The sequence below is a fragment of the Condylostylus longicornis genome, unplaced genomic scaffold (genome assembly GCF_029603195.1).
Source record: "Condylostylus longicornis isolate FDR11 unplaced genomic scaffold, ASM2960319v2 ptg000055l, whole genome shotgun sequence".
NCBI lineage: Eukaryota > Metazoa > Arthropoda > Insecta > Diptera > Dolichopodidae > Condylostylus > Condylostylus longicornis.
Window position 1 is genome coordinate 12,797,127 of NW_026578024.1, and position 15,521 is coordinate 12,812,647.

Below are 15,521 nucleotides of genomic sequence, written 5' to 3' on the forward strand. Positions count from 1 at the left end.
TATGAATTGAAATAATTTTCAAATAACATTTTTTTACCTCTGGTATAATATAGAAAATTTTAACAACCCCAAAGACCTAAAAATTTTTCATTTATAAATTGTTTATATGAAATTAAACACATACACATAATTTTTTTACACGATTAATACAATATTCGTGTACGTACGTTATATTTTACGGTACATATTCACGTACCTAGAAGCATACTGTATGTATGTATTTTTTTTTTTTAACATTATAGGAAAATTTCAACCTGTCTGATGCAAATTAAATTTTAGCTTTACTCGCTCGTTAGAAAGCCCTACGGACTTTGCTTGGATTAAGTAAATAACTTTTTTTTTTGTTTTCTTCTTTTCGTTTTTTTTTTATGATAATTTCATATAGGTATTGAAAAAAATATTTTTTTTTTTTCCTTAAAATTGTTTTTTAATTTCCTCGTATGGAAATTTAGATGAAGCATTATTTTTTGTTAGTGATTATTTATAGCCAGTGTTTCTTAACATGTTTTTAGGTGGTAGGTAGCACGTCAAAAGTATTTGATTTCGAAAATATTTTCTTTTTTTTAATCAAATTAAAACATGTTTTCTTAACAAGAGGCCAAAAGCCTATAGGAGGGGACAGCAGAGCGAATAGTAAAGACATTAATTTTAGCAGTTAGAACAGGTTGTGACAGGTGCGTTCTTATCATGTTTATTTGATTATTTCTCTTCTTTTTCTGCTATGTGGATTTCTAAGAAATTTATGTGGTTTTTCAAATTCTAAAATGATTTTTCTTCCAATAGATTTATAATCTATTAAAAATTTTAATACTCGCGCTTAAGAGATGTGATGTGTGAAAGTTAATATTGTATTCTACATAGTGGCATAAAAATGTCACTTTCTCAAGTTACCAAATGGTAAATTAAATCTTTAAAAATTCGGGGAACACCCTTTTACATCCCATTACTTGGATAAAAACAAAATTTATTACGATTAATGTTGATTTGAGATTCTATTTTTTTCAAACAAGAGACTTTATAAAAATCCCAACTTTATTCAATGAAATGTGATCACAATCTCTAAAACTATTTAAAGAGTTAGACTTCAAAAACAAATAAAAACGTATCAGTATTCACGGTCATGAACAACAGACTACAAAAACTAAGTAGTTTTTGAAACACATATGTAATTAAAATAAGCTTTTATGATTTTAGGGGCAGCAGCTTTCTAAAAATTCGAATAAGGTGCTGGTTTTAAAAATGTTTGAGAATGTTTGATTGCGGATTTTTTATTTTATTAATTTTTTTTTTGCTCTTAAATTCTATTACCATGATGAAAAAAGGAGTATGTCTACAACACTGTAAGTGTGTATATTGAATTTTAGGTAAATTTATATATGAGTAGGTTTGTATGATGTTATTTGTTTTGTATTCGCTATTAGGAAGACATCATTTAATGGATAATTTCTGCTTCTTCTTCTAATATGTTTACTGTTATTTCACTTTCGAAATTCAATTTAAAAAAAAAAAGAAAGAGAAAAATTTGATGTGTTCCTATGGGTTTGAAATTTCTTTTATTTCAACTTTTTTTTTTTTTAAATTTGAAAACAATAATCATATATATACATACATATATACAAAAGCGTATTAAAATTTTATAAAATTGCTTTATATTTTGGGCAAAAAATTGTTTGCATGGGCAAAAACGGGAATATTAAATTTCTTTTAAAAAATAAAATTTTTGGATAACCAATCAAAGCCATCAAATTACAAAATATTTTTAATAATATTTTGTAATGCATACAAAACGGATGTTATTGAAAAGTTTTTAATTAATAATGGGAGTAACTCTTAACAATTTTCTATTGAAAATCTTTGATTTAAAATTTTAATTTACATTGTAATTTCATCTACATAAAAATGTTATTTAAGTACAAAAATTTTTAATAAAGTTAATGAAAAACAAATTGAATCCGAAGACAATCTAGTGAAATTTGCCCGTTAGTATGTTGTCTATGGGGTATGGAAACATTAATTTGAGGACAGAAGGAGCTATAGATTTGAAACTTGAAATACATATATTATTATTTTTAAATAATTGCAAGATTATTTTATTGAAACATGAGGCTCTCACACGAGTGCCTAAAAACAAGTCTTCGAATAGGGGTTTTAGATCCGATATTTTTGACGAAATTTTCAAAATTTCAACAACTTTCGTTTGATGCATGTTTTAAAATCAGTCCCATTACACTTCAGATTCTGAAAAATGTCTTTTCCTTTTAAATTTTTAAAATTTGAGAATATCATTTAAACAGATAAAATTCACATATGTATAATTGACGTGTATCGTAAATTTCATAAAAATAAAACCAATTTTTTTTGCAAGGCTCAGATATCAAGTTACCAAAGTTTTCTTTCAAGTTAGAGCTTTAGTTAATGATGTTTTTTTCAAATAATAATTTACAGTATAACCATAAAAATGATCAATTGTATTTTAATTCGATTTTATCCCGAAAACACCAATTTTTTTACGTGACACATGCAATAATTCAAACAAAATAAAGACTCGTGTAAAATACTCGTGTGAACAAATAAATTTTTGAGTACTTCTCGATAAATTAACAAAATGTTAGTAATATTGCTAATATATACATACATATATGTATGTTTTTTCAAAGAATTCAAATTTCAGTTTATCTATTCTGTCATCATAGATTTGTTCATTATAAATTCTCTATTCTAGGATTATTAAAAGATTTTCCAAGTTAATGTCCAAATTAATTGATTTACACATATTAATAAAATTAAAAAAAAAAAACAAAAAATTTTCTTGGAATGAAGGTCAGTACGTCGTCCTACGTCCACATTTTGTTTTTCTTTCTAAACATTCCTAAACTAAACATTTTTCTATTTAAAACATTAATGAAGGTTATTATTACTAAAAAAACAAAATATTATTTGTTTTTTTGTAATTTTTATTTATTCATTTTAAAAATAGAAAAAATTTTTAAATTTTCAAAGAAAAACAAAAAAAATTTTCCTCATATTGAAATTGTCATTTTGTGATTTGATTTTTAAATTTGTTTTTAAATTTTTTATTTGACCACTAAAAAAATTATTTTTAAAAAATCGTTTGAAGATATTTTTTTTTTGCTAAGGTTGATTGAATTATTAAAAAATTATTTATATTTTTAAAAGATCTAAATAATTCTCTATTGATTATGTTACTTATGGATACGAAAATTCATAATTTAAAATTACACCATAAATCTCATCTGGATTTACTCGTAATTGAAAAATAAAATATGAAATAAAATTTTGGGCGCGTGGATTCATTTTGTGTACGTATGGATTTTCTCTTAGTAATATTTTTCTAAAAATAAATTTTCTTTTTCACAAAATGGTGATAGAAAAATTATATTATCTATTTTGGATTTTATTTCAAAATAAAATAACAAATTTTATTTTTGATTTTAGATTCTTTGAGGATAAAATCAAATCAAATATTGAATTATTTTTTCAATTCATGTAAAATTTAATATTTAATATTATTGTATTTCAAATTATTGAAAATTATTCTATATGAAATGAAGGTTATTTGCAAGTTTTCTTCTTGTGCTATTTTTAAAATTCATAATTGGAGGCGAATGCGATTTACTTATGCTTACACGCATATTCTTAAAATAATTTAAAAATATTTTTGTTCTGCATTCATGAGTTATTCGAGCTTATTAAGTAAATTTAATTGAAGACAGAACTGCTACATGAAATTTTAATTTTGAAAATAATGTCGAATGAAACTTTGTTTCTAACACTTGAAAGTCTACTCGCATACATGATTGAGATTGAATGCAAATGACGATTTTTGCAGGTTTGTTACGGATGCTGTGTAGTATAATGGTAAATAATTCTTTATTTCAATAGGCACATTGTCTGTATTAATTACAGTTTCCGCCTATAATATTCAAGTATAAGACAGGAGACATTCCCAACGGGGTAGAAAAGCTTAAGAAACCCCATCCAAAAACAATTGTGTCACCGAACAGCCAGTACGGCAAGTTGCAAAGGATATGTGTGGAGGTTTTGTCACTTTTGTACACCACAAAATCTGTAAAAGTGGAAGCCCGATTTTCCCAGCTTATGCAGGTTATATTTTACTGCACAATGCCCAGTGAACAGACTCACAATAGTACGAACTGTACAAATTTTAAAAAAAGTCGCATGTTAATGAAAACATTAGCAATTTCATTTATGCTTCTCTAGAGCTAATACAAATTTTTTATGTCATACCTATTCGTCAAAAATACTGATTGTACTATTATGTTTACTCATACTATAATGCACTCCATTATAAATAATATTAAGTAGAACGTATACATGTGGCACCCATATATTTATTTTAAAAAATTCATGAGAGATTTTATAAATGAATGCTTGCAACAACCAACATAGGTGTGTGTAATCAGCAAGGATACGATTTAAATTTTTTTTTTTATAAAGCCATCTGATATGGCATTAACAAGGCATCAATATAATTTTTTACAGCTATAGTGTGCGCTTACATTCTTATGCACTTATCTTAAAACTTTTTATATTGTGAATATTGTACGTACATTATTGTGAATAGCGGTATTTAAGAAAAAAAAAGTAATTTAAAAAAAAATTATAAGTGAAAAAATTTATATTTTTTTTTTATTAACAAAAATAGAAACTAAACTTCAATTTTTCTCTGTCTAACGTACTATAAAAAATAAAATTTTGGTATGTACGAAATATAAATAAAAAATGGCAGTAAAACAACTAACACGAAAATATTTTCCAATTTTTTTTTTCGAAATTGTATAAAAATTTCATAAAACAGCATGTTATTGGTAAAATACTTTGGAATTTTCACTATAAACAGGAAAAACTTTAAACAAAATTTCATTTTTTATTATTTGTTTTAAAAGAAAAATAGGAAAAAAAATTTTTTAAATAAATTTTGTCATTTATCACCTACCTATAAAGTCTCTAAAGTATTATTGCTTAAAAAATATTGTCAAAAAGTGAGTCAAAAAGTGTTGCCGACGTTAAAAATTTCCTGTGTACTTTTATTTTGCAATTACAAAATTTATGTGAACAACAAAAGGTTAACAAATTGTTGTACATAATAAGTGAAATTAATTTAACACTTTTTGAAATTAATTTTTTTTAGCAATAAATATAACACTTTTTGTAGTTATTAATGTTAGTTTCATCGTTTAATATTTGTACATGTAACATGGAATTTGCCTGTAGCGTAAAATCACCAACTAACACTACATATGAACTACGGTGTATTTTTTAGCTTATTTATTTTTCATTCTGAAGAAATTTTATTCTTTTAAAATTATTATTACAATAAAACAAATATCTATGAAATTTGCTATTAATTTAATAATTACCAATGACGTTTTCGAAAATTCAGTTCTGCTTTTCTCATTGTGCAGTGCATTTGTAAATTTTATACGCTTAATAGTGTTTACTTGCAAGTCCCGCATATATCCCACAAGAAATATCCCGCAAATTTGACTTACAGGAAAAATTAGAATGAATTTATTTCTCATTATGAAATGAGAAATCTAGCAATAACGAACAAACAGAAAAAAGTTTAGGAAGAGTTGTGCAATGAGAAATCTTGCAATAAAGAAAAAAATAGAAAAAACTTCTTAAATAACCGGAAAAGTTCTGGAATGCGGCATTTTCTTTTGTTTTAATCACGTGTATTAAATGTTAGAAAATAAATATGTAAAAAATTTTTAGAAAAATTGCTTGTATTTATTGCAAGCAAAACACGGCAATACTTTTTGGACTTTGAAACAATTCCTTAACGTTATTTTAAGTAGGTTTTGTTTTATAAGTTAAACATTTTACATTTTGTATGTGTGTATATGTAAATTATATATTTGTTTAACTTTTGTTCGAAAAATCTTAATATAAATATATTTTTTCCCATATTTTTTTATTATATTATAAAATAAGGAAATCATTTAACAAAAAAATTTTGCATAACTAGGTACATTTATGAGAAAAAAATTTATAATCTAAAAATAACTATAAAATATAATGTTATACGTATTTAATTTTCAAAGTTTTACGAATTTTTGAAAATGAATCTTTTAAAATTAAATAATATCATGAGAAATTTATTTTGAAGAATTACTCTAATAAAGCCTTGAATAATTTTACCCTTCTAAAGGAAGATTTCCTAAATCAATGTAAAATTTAAAATTATATAAACAAAAGCATATTATGTTGTATATGAATCATAATTTACCATACAATAAATTTTATTGTTATACGAGTATAAATTGCCATATTATGTAAATTTGGTTTAATGAATGAAAATCTAATTTTATTCATAATTTCATTTATAATTATAATCTTCTATATGTCATTAAGATTGCATTTTTTAAAATGTACAATAATATTTTCCTTATAATATTATAACAATTTTGAGTTAATTTAAATCTAGATACCGAGTTGTATAACAAATTTATATTATGCAAACTAAGTGTATTTGCACACATTTTGGCGCAAATTATTGAAGCAGTAAATTGAAGGGTTTGCAAAAAGAGTGAGTAAAAATTACTAAATAGAATTATTAAGTATTATAAAAAATTATGGTCTTATATTTTAAAAGAGTTGAGATTTTTTATAATATTTAAATTGAAAGGATACAAAATTTTCCATTGGAATTGTGAAAATATTTGTTGAGCCGGATTAAAATTAAATTTAAATGCTATAAGATGTAAAATGATGCAAAAGTATAAATTTGGAAAGCGGTTTTATGGTTTGTTCAGTAAATTTTTGTTTGATGTTTTAGTTTTGGATTAATGAATGCAGTAATCCCTCGTTTAAAGTCACTTTTTCGATTATTGAAAAAACAACGGCATTTAATTAGCTATAAAAGACTTAAACGCAGGACTTAGGTAAATAACGTTAAAAATTTCAACGACTTGTGCCGAGTTTTATATATGGAATTGTATTATGGATTAAGGTGACATATATGGAGTTATATAAAATAACTATATGGAAGTGATTTTATCCAAGTCGATTTTACTTTATTGTAATAAAAATTTACGGTTTTAGAAATTTGCCCAGCTGAAATCATAGCTTGTCATACGGATTAAATGAGATTATACCTTCATTATATAATTATTTCAATAAATTTTTTTTTGAACTTTGAATTACTTTTGAAAAACTAGTTCCATATCAGAATAGAAATAGTTTTGAAATTTATATTATTCAATTTTAATTCAAATTTTAGTTATAATAAACAAGTGGTTTTAAAAATTTGTGACAAGAACATTCAGACAAGCATCCACTATATAGTGTTAGAATCGTGTTATAGATTTCTTATTTTCTGCACCATAATTGTTAGTTATTAAAACACCCAATATTATTCAACTATTTCGAATCAATCATTTAAAGATTACATTTAAATACAATTAAGCGACTTCTATGATTTACAAGTAGTTCGGCTGCTATAAAAAATATATGTATATTGATTTTCACTAACGAGTAAAAGGAGATCAAGTGAGTGAACGTATTAAAAAACGTATGTGCTTATAAAAAACGTATTATAAACAATAAAATTGTTCTTTCTTATCATTACAACACATGCAAAAAACCCATTACCCTTAGAACCTCTGTTTATAAATTTGTTCTATTTTGTCTATGTACTGCCACAAGCTATAATTTATGTATAGTGCATATTTTTCATAATAAAACACTTAATTAAACTAATTATAATAATATTATGATTAAAAGCTAATTATAAATTTTTAAAATTGTTATACAATATAACAATATTATAATATTATATAGTAAAGCAATATGTGTATGTGCATTGTGCGTCATAAATTTTTATTTTTTTTTTTTAAATATTTATACATACTTACCTTCAGGATATTCTTAAAATAATAAATTAAAATTAAAAATAACATCAAAATATAAATTTTTAAATTATTACCAAAAACATGAGATAAAAAATAAAAAATTAATAAAAATTATTCAACTGTATAAGAACTTTTTTGTTTTTTCTTTTTCAGTTCACTAAAAATTTAATTTTTTTTTTGCTTAAGTATTATATTAAGTGTGTGTGTGTATGCAGCAATATTTACGTGATCAAAGCATTAAAGTGTATTTTGCATATTAAAATTAAAACCGAAACCAAAATGAAAATGAAAATTTTAATTGTCTACCACACAGGAAAAAAAAATTTCTACATTTATATTAATAACAAATAAGCACAAAAAAGAATATTTTTAATAAAAGTCATTAAAATTTATTAAAATAATTAAAATCAACATTTTTATTATAATTAAAAAAAATATTAAAAAAAAAAACTTACTCGTTTTCCACGTTTGCCTCTAGGTCCTTTTTCACCTTGTGGTCCAGGTGGCCCAATTGGACCCGGTTCTCCTCTTGAACCAGGTATTCCAGGAGGTCCTGCAAATATAAATGACAAAGAATAAATTATAAATATAATTTGAAAACAAGCGAACTTCGGCCGAGAAATAGCAAATCAATGCTTATTTAAAATAATCTAAAGGCTATAAATAATTTGATTTATTGTGTCACCTGACAATTAATTATTTTGTATAAATGTATGAAAATTTTATTAAAGAGGCTCAAATATCTTTTGCTATTTTTCAATTTTTGCATTTTCGTTACTTAAAATTTTATTTTTTAACAATTAAATTAAAAATTCTACGGCTTCAAAGAAAAATTACTTAAGTCAAAAATCCAAAATTTTTTTTTACAACAATGTCATTGATTTTTTTACTCTCTATCGACCTGCATTATAACTTTAATCAGTTTCTATAGAAAATTCCTTGTAAATTAAAGTGAACAATATAACCTTTGCCAAAACTTAGATGTTTGGGTTGAATAACTATAACCAAAAAATTGTTTTTGAAAACCTACTAAAAATAACTTAACTACATTTTCCCTGAAACCGTAGAATTATTCTGTCATGTTTTGTATTAGGAGCATAAAAATTATTTCTACAACATATTGATGTTTGTGAAAAGTAAAAGCTTCCATCTTCAGGGTTTCTTTTTCAAAAACAATTTATCTTCTTGTTCATAATAATACAGGCTAAAATCGAATGAAATCAAAATTTACAAAATGGCTCAGTTGTAATATTCACAGAGTATAAAATTGCCAAATAGACCTTAAAAAATATTCTTCATTATCTTAGACCCAAATTGTATACAACTTCTGCAAACACATATAATATTATTGTCACCTTCGAGAAGCTTATAATATTGTAATTAATCCATCTAGTTGAGCTATTTTGACTTAAATTTCGAGTTCAATAAATTTTTGAAGGCCTGCCCCGCTTTTGCTTTTCCTGTACTTAGTTTCATTAATCGCGAATTTTGTTACTACCATTTTTAAAATAAATTTATTAATTACAATTTTTAGACATTATTTTCTAAAAAACAAATTGAAATAATTCATCAAAACTCCCTCTATTCGAACAAACTTGAACCACTTTAATTTTGTAAAAATCAGAAAAAACAAAACAATGAAAACAAATTTCCATTAAATAAATACGAAATAGACAAAAACCACTGTAATTCATTGTATTACTTTTTCGTACCGCTGTACTTACATACTTTGTAAATATTTTCAAAATGGTAGTGGTAATACAGAGTGTTAATGAAGTAGTATTCCAAGTTGGAAATAATTAATGAGAAGAATAAACCAAAGTGTTTCAAAATAAAATTTCTTTTTGGATCATTACGATGCTTACATTCTGTCAAACCTATTCAATCATTGTTTTGTTGTATTTACCTTGTGGGTAAATTAAACTTATTCAAATTTATAACATTAACAAATTTTGTTTAATTAATCTTTTTTTTTTGTGTGTTTTATTTCTCTTCTTCAAAAAACTTTTTGTACATAATAAATAGAAAAAGGAGAAATTGCTACTTGCTACTTTAAAATCAAAGAGTTGCTATAGAATTACTTGAGAAATATTAATTTGAATTTTTTTTTTTTGTATCCTTTTATACTTGATCATCTCATTGACTATGATGGCCCCATCCTCCAAATTCTATTACGAGTATAAACTGTTAATAGTCTTCAAAGAATATCTTTTTTCAATTTATTTTTTTATTTACTTCATTATGGTTAATATATATACAAAATAGTATATAAGTGGAACAAGGAGAAATGAAATAAAAACTTTTATTTTTACCTTTAATTTTGAATTGTAAATATTTGTTTTTTTATTTTTTATTTTTTCATTCATTATAAAATATTTTAATTTAATTTTTGTTTTCATTATTATTTTATTTGTTAACTTTGTTATACATTTTACCGGCTGTATTGCATACAATATGAGAGGTCATGTGATAGGACAAAATTTTGACAGAGGAGTTTTCGACATAAAAATATTTCTCCCATGCTGTCTGCTACCTGTATGCCGAATTTTTGCTCATATAATGAAAAAATAAATGATTTCTTTACCGGAGATTACTTTTCTTTAGGAAATTATTTGAAAATGGCAATGATCGGAAATTGGATTTCCACGATGGTTTGAAATATTTTACATTTTTCTGCACAATATAAGGAACTAATTCCTGGAATTTCTGAAAATGTTTATATTTGAACTCAGTTTGTAAAACAAACCAACTGGAAAACTTTCTAAGAAAATTGGGTCTCAAAATTTGTGAAGGTACACTAACTAGAAGCATCATGTTGTTTTCGTAAAATTTTAAATAAGTCCTTAAAGTAGATTCTTTTTACAATCTTGCCGAAATTCAAATTATTCAGAAAATACAAATTGTTGTCGGTAATGTGCTGTTTACATCAGATTATTTGTTTATAATTTTTTTAAAATCTTACAGACATTTTTGCCCATTAAATTACAATTATAAAATTATTTTAGATAAGAAAAGCGTTAATAAGAAAATTATTTTTGGTAAAGGTATGAGAAAGTTTTTTTTTATCCTGCGATCTATTGTTGAAATTAACAAAAGTAAGTGAATTAATGATGAAAATTACATTTACAAACTACAAAATAATTATTGTAAAAAATTTTTCTTTTTCTTTGTCAAAATATTCTGATAAGAAATTTCTTTTCCTTAACCGCACCGAATATTCTATAAAGTAAGGATACAATTTCCGTAATGAAATTAGTTAAATAAATTTTAGGTATTGTGAAGAATCGTTGGGAAAATTGATTCTATTCGGAAATTTTGGAGTGATAGGAAGATTTGCAATTAATATGAAATTTTTTTAATTTTAAAAAAAAATACTGGAAAAGGTGATGGGTATGTGAAGAAATTTCTTTGAAAATAATTAATTTTCTTTGGAAATATTTGTCATTAATAAAGGTTAATATTATATTGATATTAAAAATGGGAATTGGTATACATTTAATTGTGTCAACTTTGCGGTACTTTTGTCTATCGGGTTTGGAAATAATAAAATTGATACTACCTCCTTAAATTATAGTGATATGGTTCGAATACTCCTGAAATAATTTTTGAAATTGTATAATAAATATTCGAAGTTTTTCCATATTATCTTAGCTTACTTGAATATTAGTTCTGAAATTTTGCCATAATAAACTATTTCTGCTAATATAATGAATTTAACTCAATTGATTTTTCTTTCAATATATTAAAACTGGAGGATAGTCATGTTAAAATCTACTTAGAATTCGAAGTAGCGCAATTTTCAATTTTCCGGCGTTACAAACTGTAAGTGTTTAATACCTACTCTATAAATTAATTTCGTAAAAATTAAATTAGTACGCCAGTGTAACGTTTTGTGATTTGCATTTGAAGCGACTAACCGACTGATCTAAATGGTTACAATTGGTTGTACCCTAATTGTCAAATTGTTAAACGAAATTCTGTAAAAAAATTTATTAACTTGTATGGAAATACAAATTCCTATAAAGCAATTCAGTTTTAAGCAATAAATCCTTGACGTATAAACATCCGAAAAAGCAGAATTAAAAATTTTCCTGGAAACATGTTCCAGAAAACCTTATCATGCAAACTAAAGGTGTCTTGTTATTTTATTATTTTAGTATTTCTAAATTGAATTCAAAATTTACGGTCTGTTTTGATTAAATTTTTTCTATTAGTCCTTCAAATCTATTTCATTCATTTTTCACGTTATAATCTTCTTCTATTATTGTCTTCCATGAAATTTTATTTTTTTTTCCAAATTCACAAAAATTGTTTTTTTTTTTTGTTTTCACTATTTGGTAGTATTTTTCTTTTCTTTTTTTTCTATATCCTTTCAATATGTAATTTGTTTATTGTTCTAAGGTTCATACCTTAATAAAGTCCCGGATCTACAATAAAAAAAGTATATACATAGATACTTTGTATACTTTTTTTATTTTCAGGTAATTCAAAAATATTAGACGCAGGAGTAAGAGGAAAGCGTAAACAGCGGTTTTTCTTTGAAATTGTTTTTATTTTTTTTATTTTTTAAATTTTTATTGCTTTGAGTAAAATTGTTTCCCATTTTGAAAGTGAATTTTATAAATTTTGTTTATACAGAAACAAAAAATTCAATTTCATTTAGGATACGAGCTTGCAAATATTGACTTTGTATAATAAGGTAACCCGAAGTTTACACACAGTGCAAATTGTAATTGTAATACACTAATTTTAACCAGTTCGCCGGCAACTAATTTAAGCTGGTGCAAGAAATTTAATAGAAAATTTCATTCGCATAAAATAAGTATAGTGGAATAATGAGTAAAAGGAAAGCGAACCATCATATTTAGATGCTACAGAACTGCAGTTAATTTCCAGAAACCGACTCATTTTGTTGTCGTGTCGAGTTACGCTGCAGTACGTATAATTATCATTATTGCCACATCAAAAATTAATTACTTAAGTTGACATCTTATTATTAACGTTCCCTGTCCCAATACAAAAATGCAAAATTTAAAAAATATTTTTTCGTATGTTTCGGCGTTTTTCTTTACTTTATTATCGTATCAGCACGTCCAGTGCAGAAACTGTACAGTTCCGTTACGTCCAGTCGAATAATTTGCTTTAGAAGTTTCATATACCCCCTGACGCACATATGGCTCAGAAACGTATCAGTGCTTATCGAGCGCACATTTCCTGAACTATATGTGATTCAGCGGACAGGGAACGTGTTAATCGATTGAATTGAGTTAATCTACTAACAATTGTTAAATTTATAACAGTTTGTCATGCCTGTTTTAAAAATTTCTATGTCAAAAAAAGTATTCTAAAAGTAAAAGTTAAAACTTCTTAAAAAGCCTAGTTGTGTTCATAGCTTATAACTTCATTTAAGGTGTTAAATTGCAATCTATATGGATTTTTAAAGAAGAAAGAAATTATTTAATAAACAAACAAAGCAAAACAAAAAAAAATTAGGAATCAAAATTTATTTGTTCAGAAATAATTCAAAAATAACATTCACACACATACTCTCAAATAGAACAAATAGAAAATAAACAAAAAATTAAATTGAACCAAAATGTTTTTTTTTTCTATTTTATCCTTAGAATTCCAATTCTATTTTTGTTTTTTTTGTTATTTCTATTGTTTATTCTGTTTTCCTTTCAAATCTATAACACTAAAATCAAAATATAATACTCATATAGACGGTCTATACCCTCCATATCAAGGTTTACATATCTATACACAGCGAACTATATGTACGTGCCTATATAAATGGGATTGCTATGTGGAAGTTTAGTGTTATGCGAATGAGCGCATCCATCTGAGTTCACATACATAGTATTGTGTATTTGGCCTATAACGATGTTTGTATACGTCTCATTCACCAATATGTTTTGGAATGTGGTTTGAACCGAAAAAAAGTCCTTAAAAATTGAAATTTTTGCTTAATTTTTTTTTTTTGTTTTTACTTCGCCAGACTTTTCATATTGTTTTTATAACATTTTCAACTATTTTCTACCCATTCTTAATCAATATAGTTCACTCAATCAAATATTTTACTAAATTTACACTCGTTGCCTATGCATACACAAAACACACACATATTTCTATAAAAACTTTGAAGTGAATAAAAGGTTCAAATAATTTTACGGTATGTGTATATGAAAAGTTTCTAAATTATTAATGGTCCTTTTTTTTCGGGATATTATTGAGTTTGTTTTAAATTGTTTTAGTTTATATAAAAGGAATTTTTTTTTTTCAAAATATTGAAAAAAAAATTATTTTTTTTTGTAAAGTGAAATTTAAAACAAAGCTTTTATCTTACAAATTGGTGTCGTTTTTTTTGTTATAAAAGTAAAAATTTATTTATTGGTTACCATGTTTCAATTTATATTTAAAATATGTTTGAACATAGAACATCGTTCTGCGTGTTAACATCGCATATTGTACTCGATAGCAAATGAAATATCTGTACTTTCATTCCTTAAAATGTGTGATTGGAAGTGAAGCTAAGTTCTTGTATGCGATAAGGCATTAAGACCGCGAATTATTCTTGATCTTATAAGGTAATAAGACCGCGCTAAGATCGCCAATTTTTTTCAATTTCAAGTAATTTTGTGGTTGATTTTTCATATTTGTCATTTTCTTAGCATGCATTGTATTCTAATTCTATATTTTATTTAACATATTGAAAAATTCTTAAACCCTACCAGATTTCTTGAACATACCAGATTATAGAATTGATTATTATAATTTTAGCTCACATTTTATATCAGACACTCTATTACTAAAATTTAGATTAATTGTTGAAAGTAAGACATTTCATTAGGTTTTTCGAAATGTTCAGTGAAAATCTCGAGAGTGTCAAGCAGCACTTCACATCATAGATTTGTAATACCTACACACTGCAGATATTTCAAATCTATATAATGTAGGGTGTTTCTTAACAGTCTTGAATTTTTAGTTCATGTTGGAATATGGAAAATTCGGAATTCCTTATTCTCCACAATTAATTTTAATTTTAGCTTTTAATTGGATGTCGAGTACAAAATATGAGTTAAAGGTGTGTAATTTTTATTTCATTTGCTGACAATTTTTAAGCAGATTTACACAGATTGCTGAACACAATAATATAGTTTCACTTCTCTAAATTATTTCAACGAATTTCATTGAACTATTCTTGATCTAACTATTAAATTCGTATAAAGATCGTATTACCGGAACTCTAAATTCAAATAATTTGAATGCAGGTAATACGAGTTTAAATAATTCATGTCTAAATGATGGTTGTGTGCATTGCTGTTTTTCGTTTTTTAAAGAATTGAAATTTTGTGTGAGCCCGTTTATTATCCTAAATAACCGTGTGATTAAAAATTTTATTTTTAAATTTGAGCCCTAAAAAATCAAAATTATTCTTAATATTTTTTAAATTGAACTCGAGTTTTTAATAAAAAATAATAAACTATTTTTAATTCAATTTTTGAAATAAGTAATATCGAATTTCCCTATTTCAAAAAAAGTATGTACCTCATAAATTACAAAAATAAAAATTTACATACAACATTTTTTCATTACAATTTTTAATTTCTGAAATTGAAACCT

The 15,521-nt window shown here is 24.8% G+C and overlaps 1 protein-coding gene across 1 annotated transcript in view; it reads right to left on the reverse strand.

Annotated features, from left to right (window-relative positions):
- The window catches only part of LOC129612002 (collagen alpha chain CG42342), a 163,804-nt gene that overhangs the window by 98,191 nt on the left and 50,092 nt on the right, over positions 1-15,521 (reverse strand). The window contains exon 12 of the mRNA XM_055525443.1: positions 8,354-8,451. Within this exon, the coding sequence (XP_055381418.1) occupies positions 8,354-8,451 (98 nt within the window). The remainder of the gene's footprint in view (positions 1-8,353; positions 8,452-15,521) is intronic.